Genomic DNA, 20,333 nt, shown 5'->3' with positions numbered 1-20,333 from the left:
AAATCTATGTTTAATTTACAGTTAGCTCTCCATATGTATGGTTCCTCCTTATCTGTGGTTCTGCACCCAAGGATTCAGTCAATTGCAGGTTGTTGTGCTGTGCTGTGCTTAGTCACTCAGTTATGTCCAACTCTTTGCAACCCCATGGACAGTAGCCCACCAGGCTCCTCTGTCCATGGGATTCTCCAGGCAAGAATACTGGAGTGGGTTGCCATGCCTTCCTCCAGGGGATTTTCCCAACTCGGGGATTGAACCCAGGTCTCCCACATTGCAGGCAGATTCTTTACCATCTGGGCCACCAGGGAAGCAGGTCGTTGTAATATGCAGTATTTACTATTGAAAAAAAAAAATTCCACGTACAAGTGGACCCTTGGTATTCAAACCTATGATATTTAAGGGTCAACTGTATCTGTAAAATGAGATAACAGTAGTTACCTACTTTTTATCATTTTGTTCTATGTAAAGCATTTAGTACATTTATAGTATGTGGCACATGACATATAAATAGTAAAAATTATACTGATTGTGCAATAAAGCATTTATGTTTTGTGCTCTTTTGGGTTTCTATAGTTTTACAGTGTTAAGGGAATAAAGAGCCATGTTTTAACTTTGTTTTATGATTAATTAACAAATGTTAAGTTCTTTACACAGCCATACTAGTAAAAAGGAAGGAATCATTCACTGTGTGAAGGTTTAACCTAAGATCACATTCTTTTTAGGCATTAATTTAAGCTGCATGCTAATTTATAGAAAAGATTGGATGATACTTAATCAACTTCAGCAAACATTTCTGACTAATAACCAGTTCTTGTTCTAAATATTATGTCTTTTAAGCACTTTTCTCCTTTATTTTGGAGCATTCTACAACCCCATGCAAATTGTAGCATTTGACTTTACAATTGAGTAATTAGATACTTCATTTTCTTTTTTAACACTTCGGATGATGGGCTCTTTTTATTAAGTATAAAGATTTAATTAATGTAAACATGCCTGTAGCTACTCATTCTATTTGCAGGTATATTTTATTTAAAATATTTATAATTAATTATAGAAATAAAAATGTGGGCATTTTCTTTACTCACTCTGTCCTGTTATTGCACAGGCCATTTGAACATATACACAGATAACTTTAATTTTAGATCTACATATGAAATTAACTTGTTAATTGTCTAGGTTCTTATATTTTTTCCCCCATTATCCATTTGTTTGATAGCACAAAAATCCAGACAAAGCTCAGGTTACTCACAAGGCAGATACTACAGAGTTTCATTGTTTCCCTAATAATTCAGAGTCTGGATCATAGTACTAGTAGTGCTTAGTAAAAATTTGTTCAGTGACTGGATAAAATTTTTTAGCATACTAATGGAAATTGTTCTCTCAATAATGGGCTTGCATTTAAGGTTGAATTACTTCAGTAAAACCTAAATTAAATGTAATGCTTGGAAAATAAAATGTGTAGATAATTTACCTTTCTAATTAATTACAGCTTAGATGAGTTTTTCTTTTTTTCCATAAGCAGTCTCTAGGGAGCATAATCAAATCTTTAAGAACATGTAATACTGTGTTACTTTATTGTTCTGTTCATCAGTTCTCATTTTTAGAAACTACAGTTACAGTAAGTATAGCAGGTTGTTTAAGATATGTGCAAGAAATTTCAGATTAGATTTTATATGTAAAGAAAATTTATGTTAGACACAGGTGATAAGTTTTGTAATTTGATTTTTATCCCCTACCAAAAGGAAGTGGAGAGACAGTAAAATTTTACTGTATGTATATGTGTTCTGGTTAACTGTATTGTTCTATCATTCTTAAACTTGAGAATTTAAAAAATCTTTTGAAGTAAATAATTTTAACTATAACACAATATACTATAGCAGCAAATATAAGCCATAACAGAGGCTTAAAGATCTTTACCAGTTAAAAAACAAACAAACAAAAAAACTCTTAAGATAAATGTTAAAAACCCCACAATCGCTTTTTAATCTCATTACCCACACTGAATTTGATGATAAAAATATTTTAGGGTAGTTTTTACTTTAGGCCAGTTTTTAAAAAAACTCTTTATTAGGGTATAACATACACTGAAATGTATACATTGTTAAGTGTAGAGCTTCATGAATTTTCACAGATGAACAGATTGTGTGCAGATCAGAGTAGTCTTAGCTATCTTAAGTCTAATTTTAAAATATAAAACAATCATAAACTTAGATAAACTGAGAGACTTAGATCTTGGATCCAGCTTTGTTATTGTCACCTACAGCAAATTACTTCCTTTTTCTGAGGTCTACTCTCCATCTCTAAAATGAAGGGATGAGACTAGCTGTTTTATTATGGCTCTGATTTTGTCAAAATGCAAAAAAGGTAGACTGTGTTGATATAAATGTGGTATAAAATGTTATAGGTAGTGGGGTGAGAATGTACAGTAAAGGAAGGCAGTCATTTTCTTTCTTTGTTTTTCAGGTTATATTTCACACTATGTGCTGACTGTATTTACAGAAGATATTTAAAAAAAAAAAAAACTTTTTTCAAAGATTTTGATTCCAGTGGAATCTTTGCTTTAGATTTTGTGTGTGTGTGAGTAAATTGTAACTCCAGAACAATGCCTGTGCAAGCTCCACAGTGGACGGATTTCCTCTCCTGCCCAATTTGCACTCAGACTTTTGACGAAACAATTAGAAAGCCCATCAGTTTGGGTTGTGGCCATACTGTCTGCAAGATGTGCCTGAACAAACTCCACCGCAAGGCTTGCCCATTTGACCAGACCACTATCAATACAGACATTGAACTCCTCCCAGTGAACTCAGCGTTGTTGCAGCTAGTGGGTGCTCAGGTTAGTTGGGTAACTTGTTACATTTTTAAATGTCTGTATATGTGTATTTTCCTTCTGAGAGAAACTGATTAAGATTGAGTCCTATTGCCTTCTATTTAAATAGATGCAATTCTGTAAAGTATTGTTTAGACACTTTGTTTCAGCACCTTAGGTTCTGTTGTGCTGGTGCAGTGTTTCTCATTGCACAGTAACATTCAATCTGGTGGTTAGATTTTCTCAACAGCCTTAGCTCTCAGATCACTAGAGAAACCTTAGAGGTAAGTCACAAGGACTTCTTAATATTAAGGAAGATATTATTTGCTAAACAATTGCATTTTACTTAATAAGAAAAATGAAGCTGCTTCAGACAATTTTACTTAGTAGATACTAACTGAAATGAAAGATACAGAAGGTAATGAAAACTGTAGAACACTGCCTTTGGAATCTTTTGTCTAGAGTAGGAGCAAATGCTCCTTTAATACATAAAATGTAAAAATTAGTGATTCTGAAGGTGATACTCTGAAAGCTTTGTGTCAGTATTCTCAAGTTAGAGATCAGTAGTATCTTCAGAAGGTTTCACAAAGCCAAGGAAGGCAGGCTTTTCAGAGATAAATATGATTCACTTAAACAATCCCTCACTGATTTGCATAGTGTGAGTCTGAAGTGTCCTATGTTTACTGTGAATTATTTTCTGTCCAAGTTCTAAATATACTAGAACTTGGACATTAATACTTATATTAATATTAGTACCACTAATATTTGCTGAATCAGTCTTCCTCTAAGTGGATAAAAAGTAAGGAAGGTCGATACTATGTATGCTGGAGATAAAGAGAGTGATTCTAGAACAGCTTATTCAAAAGGAAAACTTACTGGACTTACCTGGACATCCAGTGGTTGGGACTCTGCACTTCCATTGCCGAGGGCCCAGGTTCAATTCCTCATCAGGGAACTGAGATCTCAATAGCTGCAGCCAAAAAACAAATACGAAACCAGAAGCATAGTGCGTCAACACTGTCAAGAGAGTAAGAGAACAGCTCACAGAATGGAAGAAAATAATTGTAAATCATGTATCTGAGAAGAAACATGTATCTAGAACATATAAAGAACTCTTTCAACTCCATTATAAAAAGAACATCATTATTAAATGGATAGAGATCTGTACACCTCACCAAAGATATGCACATGGCAAATGAGCAAATAAAAACTTGCTCAGCATTGTTTGTCATTAAAAAATTGCAAATTAAAATGACAGTCAGAGGTATAACTACTATGTAGAAAATAAATAAGGGGCAAAGATATATTTTACAATAAGGAAAAGATAGCCCACATTTTATAGCAAGTATAAACAAAATATAACCTTTAATAATTGTGCAAACAGCAATGAGATACCACTACACATGAATTAAAATAGCTAAAATTCAAAACACAGTGCAAAATACTGGTGAGTATATAAAGCAACAGAGACCCTTCATTTATTACTGATGGGAATGCAAAATCGTACAGCTGCTTTGGAAGTTATTATATGATTCTGTTTATATGAAATGTTGTAAATAGGCAAATCCAGAGAGACAGAAAATAGTTTCTTCATACAACTGGAGGAGGTTTGAGGGGAAATATGGCAGGCGTGACTGTGGGATTCTTTTAAGGGGCCATGAAAATGTTCTAAAATTTTGATGTTGCATAACTAAATATACTTAAAGTCATTGAATATATACCTTAAATGGGTCAGTTATATGTTATGCAAATTATGTCTCAATAAAGCTGTTACAGAAATAAAACAAAAATTTTAAAATGCTATAATTTTGTATGTATGTATAGAAAAGATCTTTTGAAAGAATTCAGTTAATTTAATGGGAGTTTTGATAGTGACAGTGATAGAGTGCAAATGAAAGTGTCAGTTGCTCACTTGTGTCCAGCTCTTTCCGACCCCATGGACCGTATCTCACCAGGCTCCTTTGTCCATTGGGTTCTCCAGGGAAGATATACTGAAGTGGGTTGCCATTTCCTCCAGGGGATCTTCCCAACCCAGAGATTGAACCTGGGTCTCCCGCACTACACTACCACTCCTGGGTGAACCGCACTACAGGCCGCTTCTTTACCATGAGCCACCAGGGAGAGTAGGAGTGCATAAAATCTATTCAACAAAGCATTTGATCATAATTAGTGAGCACTCAAACACCCTTTTTTTGACCTCTAGGTTCCTGAGCAGCAGCCCATTACTTTGTGTAGTGGGGTTGAAGATACAAAACATTATGAGGAAGCCAAGAAATGTGTAGAAGAATTAGCACTGTACCTGAAACCACTCAGCAGTGCTAGAGGTAAATTGGATGAAATTGTCCATGCTAATTAAGCACATGTTCATCAAAGATGCTTTTGTGACCATAAAAATTGTGGGCTGTGTTAACAAAATTCATTTATTTATTATAAGCCCAACCCACTGATGTTAAATAATATCATTATAAACCATATCAAATAAAGTAGTGAATTTAAAGTTTAGGTACCGTTTATTGGAAACATTTTTTGAATGGGTTGCAAAAGTAGGTATAAGCATACTAGTGGTTTCAGAAGGGCTTTGTATCATTTGACAGCCCTGAATTGTCTGCCTTCTATCCAGTTTTGTGTGGTGTGCTATTGGGGATATAATACAATTGAAAGTTACCATTACTGTCTTGCCAGTATGGCTTGTTTTCATTGAAAAGGTGAGCTTAACCACTGTGAAATGTACCAAATCTGTTAGGACCTAAGATTTGAATTTTTAATTATCAATATTGACTAGCCTTTTAAAATTATGCTTAAAATGAATAATGATATATTTAATGTCATCGTGAGTATTCCACTTGCATGTGGTTAACAGCTTTGTATACTTTTAAACTACAAACTAGGCTTCATTTGTGTGATTTGTATTGTTTATTTTAAATATCCTGATAGAACCCAGAACTATTCCATATACCTGTAAGTCAGTCAGCCCATTAGAGGAAGTTTTTCTGGACTCCAAAACTTCATTGGAAACCTAGAAATAACTCTTTCTTCTATTTTAAAGGAGTGGGTCTGAATAGTACTACTCAGAGTGTTCTGAGTCGCCCAATGCAGAGGAAGCTAGTGACGCTGGTCCACTGCCAACTAGTGGAAGAAGAAGGCAGGATTCGTGCCATGAGGGCAGCCCGATCTTTAGGTGAACGAACAGTTACAGAGCTCATTCTCCAACACCAGAATCCTCAGCAACTCTCTTCCAATCTTTGGGCAGCAGTCAGAGCTAGAGGCTGCCAGTTCCTTGGACCAGGTATATAATTTTATATTTAAAGTATAGTGTAGGCGCTATAGGTGATATAAAAAGGCCAGTTCTTTGCAATATTCTGTTGTTATCAAGTAATGTCTCACTTGGTTTCCTATAATCATGGCGTGGGTAATTCCAGGTCAGTTTTTCAGTACACTTAAAACTTTTCTCTTAACTGTATTAACCTGCTTTCTTAAATATATGGAATGTAATACAAGATTTCCCCCATATGGGTCAAAAAGTGTAGCTGTGAATATTGGTTGTTGTTGTGTTGCCCATTAATTAAGTGGTACCTGTAGAAATTATTAAATATCACCCTTCTAAGACATAGATTTATCTAGTATCTGTACATGATAAATTTTTTTTTTTTTCAACTTTGCCTAGCAATGCAGGAGGAAGCCCTAAAGCTGGTTCTCCTGGCCTTAGAAGATGGTTCTGCTTTGTCTAGAAAAGTATTGGTTCTCTTTGTGGTGCAAAGATTGGAGCCACGGTTTCCTCAAGCCTCTAAAACTAGCATTGGGCATGTTGTCCAGCTCCTTTATAGAGCCTCCTGCTTCAAGGTATGGTAAATTTCAAGTTAAAAGGAAACTTTCTTTCCCCAAACTTAAGTAGTAAAACTTGAGTTTAATAAAGTTGCCTGTATCTTTTCATAAATTTTAGCAGATTTTCTTTTAAAGAATGTAGATGATGGTCCAGTGGTTAAGACTTCTTCCAAAACAGGGGGTGCGGGTTGGATCCCTGGTCAGGAAGATAAGATCCCACAGGCCTCCTGGCCAAAAAACTAAAACATAAAACAGAAGCAATATTGTAACAAGTTAAACAAAGACTTTAAAAATAGTCCTTATTAAGAAAAGAAGAAAAAAAAATCTAAAAAAAAAGAACAAGAATGTAGTCACTTAGCTGTGTCTGACTTTGCATCCCTGTGTACCATAGCTCACCAGGCTCCTCTGTCTATGGGATTCTCCAGGCAAGAATACTGGAGTGCGTTGCCATTCCCTTGTCCAGGGAGATGGTGTCTTATTAAAGTTAAATTTTGTTGCATTGAATTTTTTATATTAGATATTGAACAGCAAAGATCAAATCAAGGCATATAGATTTTTTTATTTGAAGAGACTATAAAGCCATGTCAGTTTTCCATCAAGACTACAAACAGAATTGATCTAAAGAGAGAGTCATTAAAGCAGGAGTGCATTTTATGTGGCTATTTGCTCCTGACATAATTCCACATACACAGCACAGGAGCTCCATTTGCCATTTTGATTTTAGTATATGCAGTAACGCAGAACGTAGTCCTTTGTATACCAGATTGAATCGGCACACTTCAAACATTGGTGTCCAGTATGTTGTCTCTTACTGTTCATTTTGTTTTCCTTCTTAAAGTCATGGTTTCCTGCTTTTGACACAACATATAACAAGTACTTCATGGGCCAGGGAGCCTGTCTAAAAAATTGTTAATTGATAACAAGCTATAAGGAGGCCATCGCATCCCCTCATCTGACACTCAAACTAAAAAAGGCAGTGTTTTTCAGAATAGTTGCATGAGAATTTTCTTCTTTTCAAAGTATTTTCATGTCTCTATGTGGTCTTATAATATATAAACACAGTTTGTTTCTTACTTGACTCATGAGATTACATATGTCTTATTAGGTCACCAAACGTGATGAAGACTCTTCTTTGATGCAGCTGAAAGAAGAATTTAGAACCTATGAAGCTCTGCGGCGAGAACATGACTCCCAGATAGTGCAGATTGCTATGGAAGCAGGCTTACGAATTGCACCAGACCAGTGGTCCTCTTTGCTGTATGGGGACCAGTCTCACAAATCTCATATGCAGTCCATTATTGACAAGGTAGACTCTTTTTTTTGTTCTTTATTTCTTGGACTAATCATGGAGTTTGGTAATTCATTTATTTAATAAATATGTATTAAAATGAATACTATATATCAGGCTCTTGTAAATTATATTCTCTATAGCTGAGTGTCATGTCATAACTAGTCACATCATAATACCAGTTTGTTCATATAAAGGTTTTTAAATTGAGGTGTAGCTGACATTGCTTATATAAGAATTGATTTAATTAATGTTTTACATTTTATCCAGTGCTGCTTTCCATCCCTTTGAGGGTCTCCCGTCTCTATTTTCTCATTGCCTCTCTCCCTTTTATTTTTCTCTGAGTTTTGATCACTATATTTGTTAAACTCATTTTCTCAGTGCTTTTATCTTCTTCCTGGAGCACCTATTTAATAGCCTGAAAGATGTGTACACTGAGGTTTCTTTTGACTCTCAGCCAGGAAAATCTCACATAATAAATTATCAACCATTCTAAATTTGATCAGATTTTCAGTTTATCTCTACTTTTAATTGTTGTTTGTTCTGATGAAAAGATCACTTAAGTACACATGAATTTTAGGTCAGACCCCTAAAATTTCTGACTCTAAAAGCTATATTTAATTATCTTAAAGCTATAGAGTAAGTATTTAAGCTGGTTTTGTTGTAATTCAACATGAAATTTGTGAAAGTGCTGTATAAAAGTCTTTAAGTGCCATTTGTATATATTATGTTCAATGATTTTTAAAAACTTTCTGTTTTCCTTAATTTTTGCTACTTTATCTTAAATCCTTATAACCATAGAAATGAGACTATATGTGAGAGTCCACCCTATATTTAATTTAAAGAAATGTCAGTATGTAAGAGTAGCCTAAATAAAAAATATTTAACACTTACTGAGAGCTTGCTGTGTGTCTGGTAGTTTTAATTATTTATTTTTTTATTTTAATGTGTTAATACTTTGCTTAGAATGTTTTACTTTTTGGCCATACCACATGGCTTGTGGGATCTTTGTTCCCTGACCAGGGATTAAACCCTGGCCATGGTAGTGAAAGTGCCAAGTCCCAACCACTAGACCGCCAGGGAACTCCCTGTCTGGTAGTTTTAAATAATTCATTTAATCTTCTCAACAGCCCTGTAATATTCCTTTTATACAGAAACAGAGGCAGGTTAAGTACATTTCTCCAGGGTCATATTGGTAATAAGTGACAGAGCTGGATTTGAACTTGGACCTTCTGACTCAAGAATCCAGCTCTTAACCACGCAAACCTCTTTCCAGGCTATTCTCTCCACCCCACCCCACCCTTTTTTTGTTGTTGCTTTTCCTAAAGATAAGATTCTTGAAATGAGTAGTAGGTCGATGTCAAAGGAGAATTAGGAAATGTGTTTTATAACTATGTGATGCATAATTTTCAGTATATATTATTTGTTCTGTCCTGTGGAGAAGGCACTGGCATCCCACTCCAGTACTCTTGCCTGGAAAAATCCCATGGATGGAGGAGCCTGGTGGGCTGCAGTCCATGGGGTCGCTAAGAGTCAGACACGACCGAGCGACTTCACTTTCACTTTTCACTTTCCTGCATTGGAGAAGGAAATGGCAACCCACTCCAGTGTTCTTGCCTGGAGAATCCCAGGGACAGGGGAGTCTGGTGGGTTGCAGTCTGTGGGGTCGCACAGAGTTGGACATGACTGAAGTGACTTAGCAGCAGCAGTAGCAGTAGATACCTTTACCAAAACTTTACCTGCCACTCCTAGGTGTGAAATTATGTAATAGACTGATTATAACCTTAATCATGATCTTTTAGAGGAGTTCCTTTCTACTTCTGAAGAGAAACTTGACTGACTTTTGTGAAAACTCTAGTAGGAGATTATTAACCTTCTTATCTGAACTGGACTATATACCTAAATGTATACTCTGTAATAATTTGCTCACATTGTGAATTTAATTTGAATTTAATGTCCTAAACTTTCATGCAACAAACTGGTAAATGAAGTTTGCAGTGTGATATCTTGTTACTATATAGAGCAATAGAACTTCCTGTGATAATGAAAATCTTCTGTATACACGCATTGTCCAATATGGTGATCATTAGCCATACTTGGCTATTAAACACTTGACATGTATCTTATGTGACTGATAAACTAAAATTTTTATATTACTTAAAGTTTTTAATAGCCTTACGTAGCTAAGGGCTATTGTATTGGACCATGGAAATAGAGAACTTATTAAAAGTGACAAGAAAATCAATAACCGTACTAAATTAATAAATATGAATTTGGAGTTCACAAAGAGGAAGTGTATCTAATTGATGGGATAGAATGGGCCCCAATAATAAATACACATCTAAAACAGTAACATGACAAATATTGTCTGTTAAACTATAAAGAAACATATTCTCTCATTCATTGCTGTGGTTTGTAAAATGGATTACAGATTTTGAGGGAACTAACTTGTCAGTGAAGCCTCAAATTTTTCCATTTTTAAATTGAAATATAGTTGATTTACAGTGTTCTATTACTTTCACATGCGGGATCTTAGTTCCCTGCAGCAGAAGAGGAGTCTTAACCACCAGGCCACTGGGAAGTCCCCAAACCTCAAAATATTCATGGCCTTTACCAAAGTTACTATTTCCAGGAATTTATTTTAAAGGAATAATCCAAACTTTCAAAAAAGTTAGAAATTCAAAAGTGTTATTTGCTAAATTATTTATAAAGGATTATTATAAGGGGATGGTTAAAGAAGTTAACGTTCATCTACTCAGAACACTGAGTAGTTACATGGCCAATAAAATTGCAGTTATGTCAGGACAGATACCCTCTTCAGCTATTAAATAGCATTAAATTTCTTTTTAAAAATGTTAGTGAAATATTTTTGTTAAATCTCAGTGATAGATGCACAGGAATTATATTAGACAATTACTTTGAAGTATTTTATAATAAAGACGGTTAGATATTTTAAAAATATCTTTGTTATAATGTTAATGGTAAACAAATCCAGAAGTTTATAAATAGCCCATTAAAAGTATGTGAAAAACATGCAAAGATGAAAAAATTGAATAAAAGGCATGTCACCATTTTAATGATTAGTTAGTTGTGTTACTCCATGTTTTTTTAAATGTATGCTATTTAAAATATACCTTTTAAAACGACCTGTAGGGGAGAAAAAGTTTCATACGTGTATTTTTTTTTAAAGTGAAAGTAGAAAGATGCGCATGTCATAGGCAGGATGCAGTCAGTTTCATAAGGTGAGAGCAGCCCTCTTCTATATTAATAAACCACAGAGCTAAATGTTTTCAAATAAGAACCCTTAGTTGTGAAAAGTGGAAGTTAGTCACATAGTCATATCCGACTCTGCAATCCCACGGACTGTAGCCTGCCCAGTTCCTCTGTCCATGGAATTCTCCAGGCAAGAATACTGGAGTAGGTTGCCATTTCCTTCTCCAGGAGATCTTCCCAACCCAGAAATCAAACCCGGGTCTCCTGCATTGCAGGCAGGTTCTTTACCAACTGAGCCACTAGGGAAGCATCACCTAATCTTTTCTTTAACGGTCAAATGTATTGGCTCCCTTAGGAGAGTTAGGGCAAGTATGTGTGTCCATTAAGCCTTAGGAAAACACGAAATCTGATAGCTTCCAAGAATCCCAAACCAAATACAGAATTTTTCCGAACTGGAATTAGCTCAAATTATGTAGTCCGTGCAACATGTGAGTTCAGATCGAGTCTGTAAATATTGTATATGGTGCCATAACCTTTGGTCTATAACAGAACTTGAATTCAAACTCAGTTTGACTCCAGTTTCATTGCTTTTGTTGTTGTATAACATTATCTCTAGACTGTATTTCCAAATTTCAATTATTTGAATGGATCCAGGAGGCAAACTAACATGGTGCTGTAAGAACCTGAGCTCTAAAGAGTATTTCCAAATTGAGGAGTTGAGAACGATCTCACATTTGAGGAGTGTAATGACAGAGAGAAGAGAGTATACAATATACCAACGTGTTGATGCAGAGAAGTGCAAAGCTTCTTCAGGAAGCGAGTGATCCAATTGGCCAACACATGGGATTTGGGGGAGGATAAAAATTAAATGTAATTAATTGCAAAAACTGATTGTGATCTTGTAAATAATCTTTATTTTAAAAGGATTATCTGGTCTTTGGGGGAAGTTAATATTTATCTTTTTTTAAGTTGCAGACCCCAGCCTCTTTTGCACAAAGTGTTCAGGAACTAACAATTGCTCTCCAGCGGACTGGAGATCCAGCAAACTTGAATCGACTAAGACCCCATTTGGAGCTATTAGCAAACATTGACCCTAGTCCAGGTAAATCCAGGGGGAATTAATGGACTATCCTATATGTGCCTTAGTACTATTCAGTGATTCTTTTGTCTTTTGTTAAATTTCTCTAGAATTTCCCAGAGTAGTAATTCTGAATCTCTTACGTAGTAGTTAAGTTTCTGGTCCTGATCTTGTCTGTTTGTTACTTCAACTAATATTTATTTAATACTTTTTAATTTATTTTTACTTTTCACCAGGAAAATAGATTCTTTCTGGGATCCTTTATGTTTCTTCCCTGTCTCATCACAACATTGTGCTATATTTTTACCATTTTCATCTCTTTTGACAAAACTCCAGTTTTGTGGGTTTTTTTGTTTTTTTTTTTTCATTTTTTTCTGTATACTATGTCCTTAGTTGCATTTTTTTGGTTCCAAGTTTCCCTTCTCCACCATAATCTTGTTCCATCACATATCTTCTTTTGTGTGTCTAATTTGTCAAGCCATTTCCTGTTCCTTCTCCTTAACCTGAAAATCAACCAAGCTTCATTTTTCACCTGATACTTAAATCTTGGGTGTGTTAGCTTATATGCTACTGTCTTTGTGTTTATTCCTACTACTGAACTAAAAACTTTTAATATTTACTAGTAATTTCCTAGTTTCTAATTCCAAAGGCTTCTTAAATTACTTGTCTTCAGCATTTGGTAATGTTGTCGACTACTTTCTTGATAAACTGTCTTGATACCTTATCTTTCTGTAGTCTTAGGATTCTCTTCTGGCCTGTCTGAATGCTAGTTCTGTCTTATTTTTTTCACTTTGTCTGCTCTTTCCTCTCTTGCCCCCTGAAGAGTAGGCTGCTTGTGTTCTTGGAATTCTGCTTTCTCTACACTCTCTGTTGAAGATGTTTGTCATTCATTATCAGCATCAGGTATTATTCCTTCACAGATAATAGACTCCCAAATACCTCTGTCACTATTATCTGTTCATCACTCCAGACATACTTTCCCAAATGCTTTCTGAGATTCTACATCCTCTCTGCTCAGTGTTTCAGAGCAAACTCATCTTCACGTGATACTTGCTCTTCTTCCTGTGTTCCCTTTCTCAATAAATGACCTGATTCTCTGAGGTATGCAAGCTTAAAACCTGAGTCTTTTGTCTTACCGCATATCTTTTCCTTTCACTTGCTCTACACCCCATTTCAGACAAGATTTGTCTGTTCTTTCACAGTATCTCTCTAACCCATAGATTAATACTGCTTCAATGAGTGCCTCATTCCTTTTCCTGAAACTAAATGCCTTTCATTCTCCTCTACTCTTTTGATTCTTCTAATCTTATATGCTTACTGCTGCAAAATAAATCACATCTCTGATTTTAATACTCAAACTTTTAGTGACATGCATTGCCTGTAGAATAAGGCTTGGAACACTTGACCATGACATTTCAGAGTAGTAAATTTATTACCAAAGTTGCTTAATCAAATCAGTTTAGATCTATTTTTATTTTTTTATTTTTTGGCCATGCTGCACAGCATTCAGGATCTTAGTTCCCTGACTAGAGAGTGAACCTGGGCCCCCTGCAGTAGAAGCCCAGAGTCCTAACCACTGGACTGCCAGGGATTCTAAGATCTATTTTTAGAACACAGTGATTTTATTTTTCCCCCCACTGCTGTGCTTTGAACATTCTGAGCAATCAAAAGATCACTTCATAAGCTCACTACTTTATCAGTCACCAATATGTCTACATCAGTCTGAGCCAATATATTCTACTCCTTCCTTGTGTGACAGTGGATAAACCATACTTCTAGCTAAGGCTACCCTCTTTCCTTATGTATCAATATCATCTTGTCAAGTATATCCTTCTAGTAGCCTCTGTTTCTTATGTCATCAGTTTTCCTTCTCTATAGAGTAGCTCTGTCAACATACAAACATTTTATCATTCTTTTCATCAAAATCCACTTTTGACATCATTTGCCATCTACCTACAACTCCAATTCTATACTTTTTATAGCACTCTCTTGAACACACTCCAATCAGACATTTATCTCTACCACTCAATCAAAGTGGCTTTTCTCAAGGCCACAAGTGACTTCCATGCAGCTAATTCCAAATATCAATTCTTGATTCTCTTTGTGTTTGACCTGTTAGCCTTTAACATAGTTGTTTACTCTCTACTCCTTGTACCACTCTTTTCACTTCTAGGCCACTGTACTCTCCTAGTTTTCTTCTTACTACATTGAAACCTCCTTCTCGGCCTCTTTTGCTGATTTCTTCTTCTCTCCATAACCTCTAAACTTTTTTCTTTTTTCCCCCCATATTTTCTAACCTTTGATGTGCATCTGGAATTTAATCCTTGTGTCTCTTCTCTTTTCTATTTATACTCTTTCCCTAGATAATCTCATCTAGTCTCACAGCTTTAGATTTTATTTGTATGACTCACAAACTTGGTATATTTCATCAGTTCTGAGGCTCACATTTTTTCAGATTTTAGTATTTCTGAAATTGGGCTGCATTTGTATAATCAGTGACATGTAATAATTAGCAATTTTTTTTTATTTTGGTAGCACATAAAATGATTATACATATTATAGTTGATGGTGTTTTAAAAATCTGTGTAACTTAGTATTTACAGCCTAGACTTTCTTCTTAAATTCTTTTGTATATCTACCTGCCTGTTATCCAATAGTTCTACTTGAAAATCTAATAATTATAAGAGTAGTCTGTCTAAAAGTGAGTTCCAGCCCATATCCTCCAGCCACCCACCCATCATTCCTTTTAGTGGCAACTCCATTCTTCCATTTCCTCAGGCCAAATACCTTGGAGATATCATTAACTCATCTTTCTCTCATAAGGTACATCTGATCTTTGAGCATACCGCATAGGGTCTACCTTTAAAATCTGTTCAGAATCCATCTACTTATCACCTCTCTACTACCTCCCTCTTCTATCTTCATGGATGATGGAATAGCCTCCTGTTGTCTGTCTGGTTTTAACATAGGAACCAGAGTGATTCTATTACCCCTTTGCTCAAAAACTCCAGTGGTTTCCATCACTCAATACAAGCCAGTCTTTTCTATGATCTACCAGACCTCACAATGATCTGGTCTTCCTTTACCTCTCTCCAACTTCTTTTACTCTTTTCCCACTGCATTCATTCCAAATTTCACCTCCATTAACATGTCATACTCCCATATTAGGGCCTTTTTACTTATTCTTCTCTCTTCTTGGAATGTTTTTCTCCCCATATATCGTAGTAGATCCACAAGGCACACTCAAACCCTACTTTTGAGTCTCTAATCAAATGTAACCTTCTCAAGGAGCCCTTTACAGGCAACCTTGTCTAAAATTTTACACATACCTGTTCCACTCCCTTTCTTTGCTCTATTTATTCAACTCATCATTCTCTAGATAATTTGTGTTTTGATTATTTATCTTATGTATTGTCTGGCTTTTCTCCTTGAATAGAATAAGGATTTTTGTTTTGATATCTACTGCTTCTTGAGCAACTTGAATAATACCTGAAACTTTGTAGGTATTCAGTAAAATACTTTGTGTATGACTGTTCTCTTTACTTTCTCTGTGCCTTTATCCTTTTTTCCTGATGAAGTTCCATGTGTCTTTCAAAGCGTAGTTCAAATGCCATCACCCAGAAGTTTTTCAGTGTTCCAACAGGAAGTCATTTATACATATGCATTCTTGCTTCATTTTGTATTTCTTTTAGAGAACATTTCATATGTAGCTTTGTAATTAATTTTTCCTTTAGGAAATCACAGCACTTACTAAATAAAGAGTGTGTATAGCACAGCTGCTTTATATAATGGCTCTTCTATTAAACTTTTTAAGCATTCTGTTTACCAGTACTTGACTTATACAAAATTTCAAAATAGACATTACAATTTGGCTTGACTATAGGCAGTTCACAATTACATTTGATCCAAAGTGTGTTGGTCTGTACTATACTCTCATTTTTTTAGGTGCAAACATTTAAAAACTAAAACTTTTTACATAAAAATCTGAAATTTCAGTTTTCCCTGGGAAACAGAAGTGTATCTGAAAGTGTCATCCTTGCATCTTCACATAACAGCAGTCAGCTAAAGTTGAGTAGTCACCGTAACCTTAGCTGGGAGACATACTCTTTAACACAGTCTCCGTCACCTTTTTTTTTTTTAAAGTACTTTATTTCTTAGGAATTTATTTTTTACTCTATTTTTCAGTGATTCTAATATGAGTTTTTTTTTTTTTAATTGGAGAATAATTGCTTTACAATGTTGTGTTGAGTTTCTGCCATACAACAACGTCAGTCAGCCATAAGTATACATATATCCTCTCTGTCTTGAACCTCCCTCCTATCTCTCACCCACCCCACCCCACCCCACCCCTCTAGGTCATCACAGAGCACCAGGCCTGTTACTCTTTATTGTTATTTCCAACAATAGGGTCTGATGACAGTTGCTGTTTATTATCTGTCATATTTCATTCCTGTATGTTACCTTCACACTCTCTGTAGTTATTTTAGATTGCAGCCCCTACTTTAAAAGGATATATTTATTTCTTTAAAATGATGTTTAGGTGAATAAGCTATTTCATGAATAGCTGTATAAAACTTAGCTTAATTCCACTGAAGGGCTGACACTCCTTTACTAATTTAGTATTGGGCAGAACTTTGAAAAACATAGTTTGAAAAAAAATTTTTTATTTGTTGTATAGATGCTCCTCCTCCTACTTGGGAACAGCTAGAAAATGGGTTGGTTGCTGTCCGTACAGTGGTACATGGGCTGGTTGATTATATCCAGAATCACAGCAAAAAAGGAACAGATCAACAGCAGGTAAGGGAGGTGTTTGAAATTTAAAAGTAAGCTACTGTGGTTATCCTTACAGATAAAAATTAACCCAATAAGACGACGAGAATATTTTTAGACTCTGTAAAGACTAGAAATTAAAATTAAAAATCTATTTTTAACTCCCTATTCCATTAGACATCAAGAAAAATGTAACAAAAATAATAAGGTTTATAGAGAATGGTTAGCAGCCAGTTTACTGGATTAGCCTAGTAATTTTGTCTGACGGCATTGAAATTAAGTAATCCTTGCTGGCCTGATGTCGTGCTGGAGTCACTTCACATTGGATATAGCAGCATTTGATTCCGTGTTAAAGGTCATTCCAGTTATATAAACTTATTCTTTTCGTGGCTACTATTGCTTTCTGTTTGATTATAAGTATTACTTTCTAGTGCTAATGCTGTATTTCTCCAGTACTGTTCACATATTTTGTAAATGCTTTTTCTCTATTACTATTTAAATATTTTTCATTCATAATGTCTCTTATGCCAGTGGGACAAATTTTCCTCAGATATTTTTTAATGGAATATATGGCAGTAAAATATAATAGCCTATGTTATGGCTGGAATTTTAAATTTTACTCCCAAAGATTTCATTTCACCCTCAGAATTTATGTTAGGTTCACTTTATCTTTTATTTTGCCATAGGAAGCTTGAGAAATTAAAACTTTGTTATTAATTTATCTGGCTCAGGTAAATATTAACAATTTCTTTAAAATTAAGAAATATTAAGTGTCCTGCTAAGTCAAATAGTACACATATGCTTTCCCAATCTAAGATCAGAACTTTATTTTATGATTAAGACATTTAGAAAAATTAATGTTAAAATTTAGTTAAAATTACTTTTTAACTCCCTGTTACAAAAATAATATTAACTTTTAAGTTCTTCCCATGTTTTGTAGTATGTTATAAAGGAACATAATTGTAAGCATAGTTACATTGAAACTATCCAAATCAACTATTAAAAGACAGGCTAAGTATTTGAAGGTCCTAAACTCCAGGGGTTTGCTTGTCCACTGTACAATGTTGGAGGGAAGATCATAGAGCCCTCATGAGATTGAATCAAGAATTTATGTGATGTTACATGTTTGATAGTTAATATCAACATAGAAAAATCAGAGCTACATTTTTTAAGTAATTTATTTTTGGACTCTCTAAGACCTCAGACAGGATAATGTTCCAGCACTTTTGCTCTGAGTAGTCTAGGTAAGTGTATAAGTTAGTCTCAGTTATTCATCTGGATTGTTCTTTAAATAGTGACACAAAATTTACATTATTTTAAATAGCTAATGTTTAATTTTGATCTTAGCCTCCACAGCATAGCAAATATAAAACATACATGTGTCGAGACATGAAGCAGAGAGGAGGATGCCCTCGGGGGGCCAGCTGTACATTTGCACACTCACAGGAGGAACTGGAAAAGTAAGTTTCAAAGTCATCAGACTCAACCTTCCAATAATTTGTTAGAGAATAATTTGCTGCCATTGAGAAATAGGAAGAAATGTATTTGCATTCCCTTTGATGAATAGGAAATGTTTGGAAAGTAATACAAAACTTTAAAAAAAGAAAAGCAAATCAGTTTCCTTACCTTTCATTACATTGTGCCTACAAATGGAAAACTACTTATGGTTAACTAAATCTAGAAGTGAGTCATTTTCATTACCCCCTTCCCCAAATTAAAAGTCTCAGAATTTTCATCAGCTTTAACTGATTGAACTTAACTAATTGAAAATTGCATTTCCAGTGGAAAATTTTGCCCTTTGTCTATCAAGAAAATATTTACTGCCAGGCTCATTTTTACAGATTCTTTCAAATTTCAAGGACCAGATAATTTCAATGATTTTAAATCTCCAGCACAGAGTAAAAAGAAAGGAAAAACCTCTTAATTGTTTTATAAAACCCGTGTAACACTGACACTAAATTTGACGAAGATAGCACAATTAAAGAAAGCTACAGATTCATCTCACTTGATATTTTTTAAATCCCAACTATTACAACTTGGAATTCAGTACATTAAAACAGACACCATTACAAAGGTGCAAAGGTAGCACAGTATAATTACCGTAGGTTAGAGAAGAAGGGTTTTGTAACCATGTGATCATAGCCAAAGATACCAAAAGGCATTTGAATAATATTTGATGTCCATCAAGGTTCCTTGGTAGAACAAAAATATCATAGATATTTTCCCAACATGATAATTATATCTCAAGTCAAGAGCCAGATGCTTACTTGGTATTAGTTTATTATATACAGTCCTGTTTCAGACAAGACTCAGGGAAATTTTTCTGCTATAAAAAGTGTTACTTAACATTCTAGAAGTTGTAGTTAATGTATGTAAGCAAGAGAATAAAATATCCAAAATCATTAAATGGGAAAATTCAAGAGAAATGCTAGAATCAAAAGAACCAATGATTTAGTAAGTAGCAAATCAAAAAAATGAATTGCTTTCATATAAACTAAAAAGGGAAACATAACCAGTTAAAAATTAAGGTGACATTAACATCCCTTTTGCATTAACAACAAAAAATGTTAAACACCAAATAATCTAATAAATACCCAGGATCTATATTGAATTGAATTAGTAAACTACCTAGGAACATAAGAGTTGACTAAATGAAGCATACTGTGTTCTTGGATGAGACTTGGCATTATTTTTTTAAATAAAATAAAGAGGTTTTATTTTCTCTTAAACAGTAAATTCAGTGAAATCTCAGAATCTTAACAGGATGATTTTTAGGCCCTAACAAATTCGTTCATTTGGAAGAAGAAAGTTGCCAATAACCAGGAAATTCTGAGGGAAAAAGTCTTCAGTGGGGACTAGACTAATAACTATTAATATTAACCTGTTTTATGAAGCTAAAGTATAAAAACTGTGATATTAGCATAGGAATAGATAGACCAATAAAATACAGTAGAAAATCTAGAAAGAATTCCAGATACATATAGGAACTCAGCAATGTGAAAAAAAGTGACATTTCACATCAATATCAAAAAAATATGATGATGAAACAACTCTATTTGAAAAATAATTAGGGCTGGATTCTTAACCTTTACACCAAAATGAATTATAAATTTCTCAGAGATTTAAATATTTAGGAGAAAATTATAGAGTACTTAGAGATTTTTGTTGCTGTTACATTATCTTATGTAGGAAAGGATTTTTTTAATATAATTTTATTTATTTATTTTTGATTGCACTGGGTCTTCATTGCTGCATGGGCTTTTCTCTAGTTGTGGTGAGTGGAGACTACTCTAGTTGCAGTGCACAGGCTTCTCATTTATGTGGCTTCTCTTGTTTGCGGAGCATGGGCTCCAGAGCAC

General features: G+C 34.6%; 1 protein-coding gene across 4 annotated transcripts in view; it reads left to right on the top strand.

The window, feature by feature from the left end:
* Positions 1-20,333, top strand: part of RC3H1 (ring finger and CCCH-type domains 1) — a 63,499-nt gene that overhangs the window by 18,504 nt on the left and 24,662 nt on the right. For 2 of the 4 annotated variants that reach the window (XM_010850084.1, XM_010850081.1), the window contains exons 1-8: positions 288-2,830; positions 5,007-5,127; positions 5,850-6,089; positions 6,468-6,643; positions 7,731-7,931; positions 12,096-12,228; positions 16,883-17,001; positions 18,322-18,434. In XM_010850084.1, coding sequence (XP_010848386.1) covers positions 2,600-2,830; positions 5,007-5,127; positions 5,850-6,089; positions 6,468-6,643; positions 7,731-7,931; positions 12,096-12,228; positions 16,883-17,001; positions 18,322-18,434 — 1,334 coding nt within the window. In that variant the 5' untranslated portion in view covers positions 288-2,599. Of the gene's footprint in view, positions 1-287; positions 2,831-5,006; positions 5,128-5,849; positions 6,090-6,467; positions 6,644-7,730; positions 7,932-12,095; positions 12,229-16,882; positions 17,002-18,321; positions 18,435-20,333 lie in introns of those variants that run through there. The other 2 variants (XM_010850082.1, XM_010850083.1) reach the window with 2 other exon arrangements.

Source organism: Bison bison, unplaced genomic scaffold (genome assembly GCF_000754665.1).
Source record: "Bison bison bison isolate TAMUID 2011002044 unplaced genomic scaffold, Bison_UMD1.0 scf7180017864289, whole genome shotgun sequence".
NCBI lineage: Eukaryota > Metazoa > Chordata > Mammalia > Artiodactyla > Bovidae > Bison > Bison bison.
This window is presented reverse-complemented; position numbering and strand designations above follow the sequence as displayed.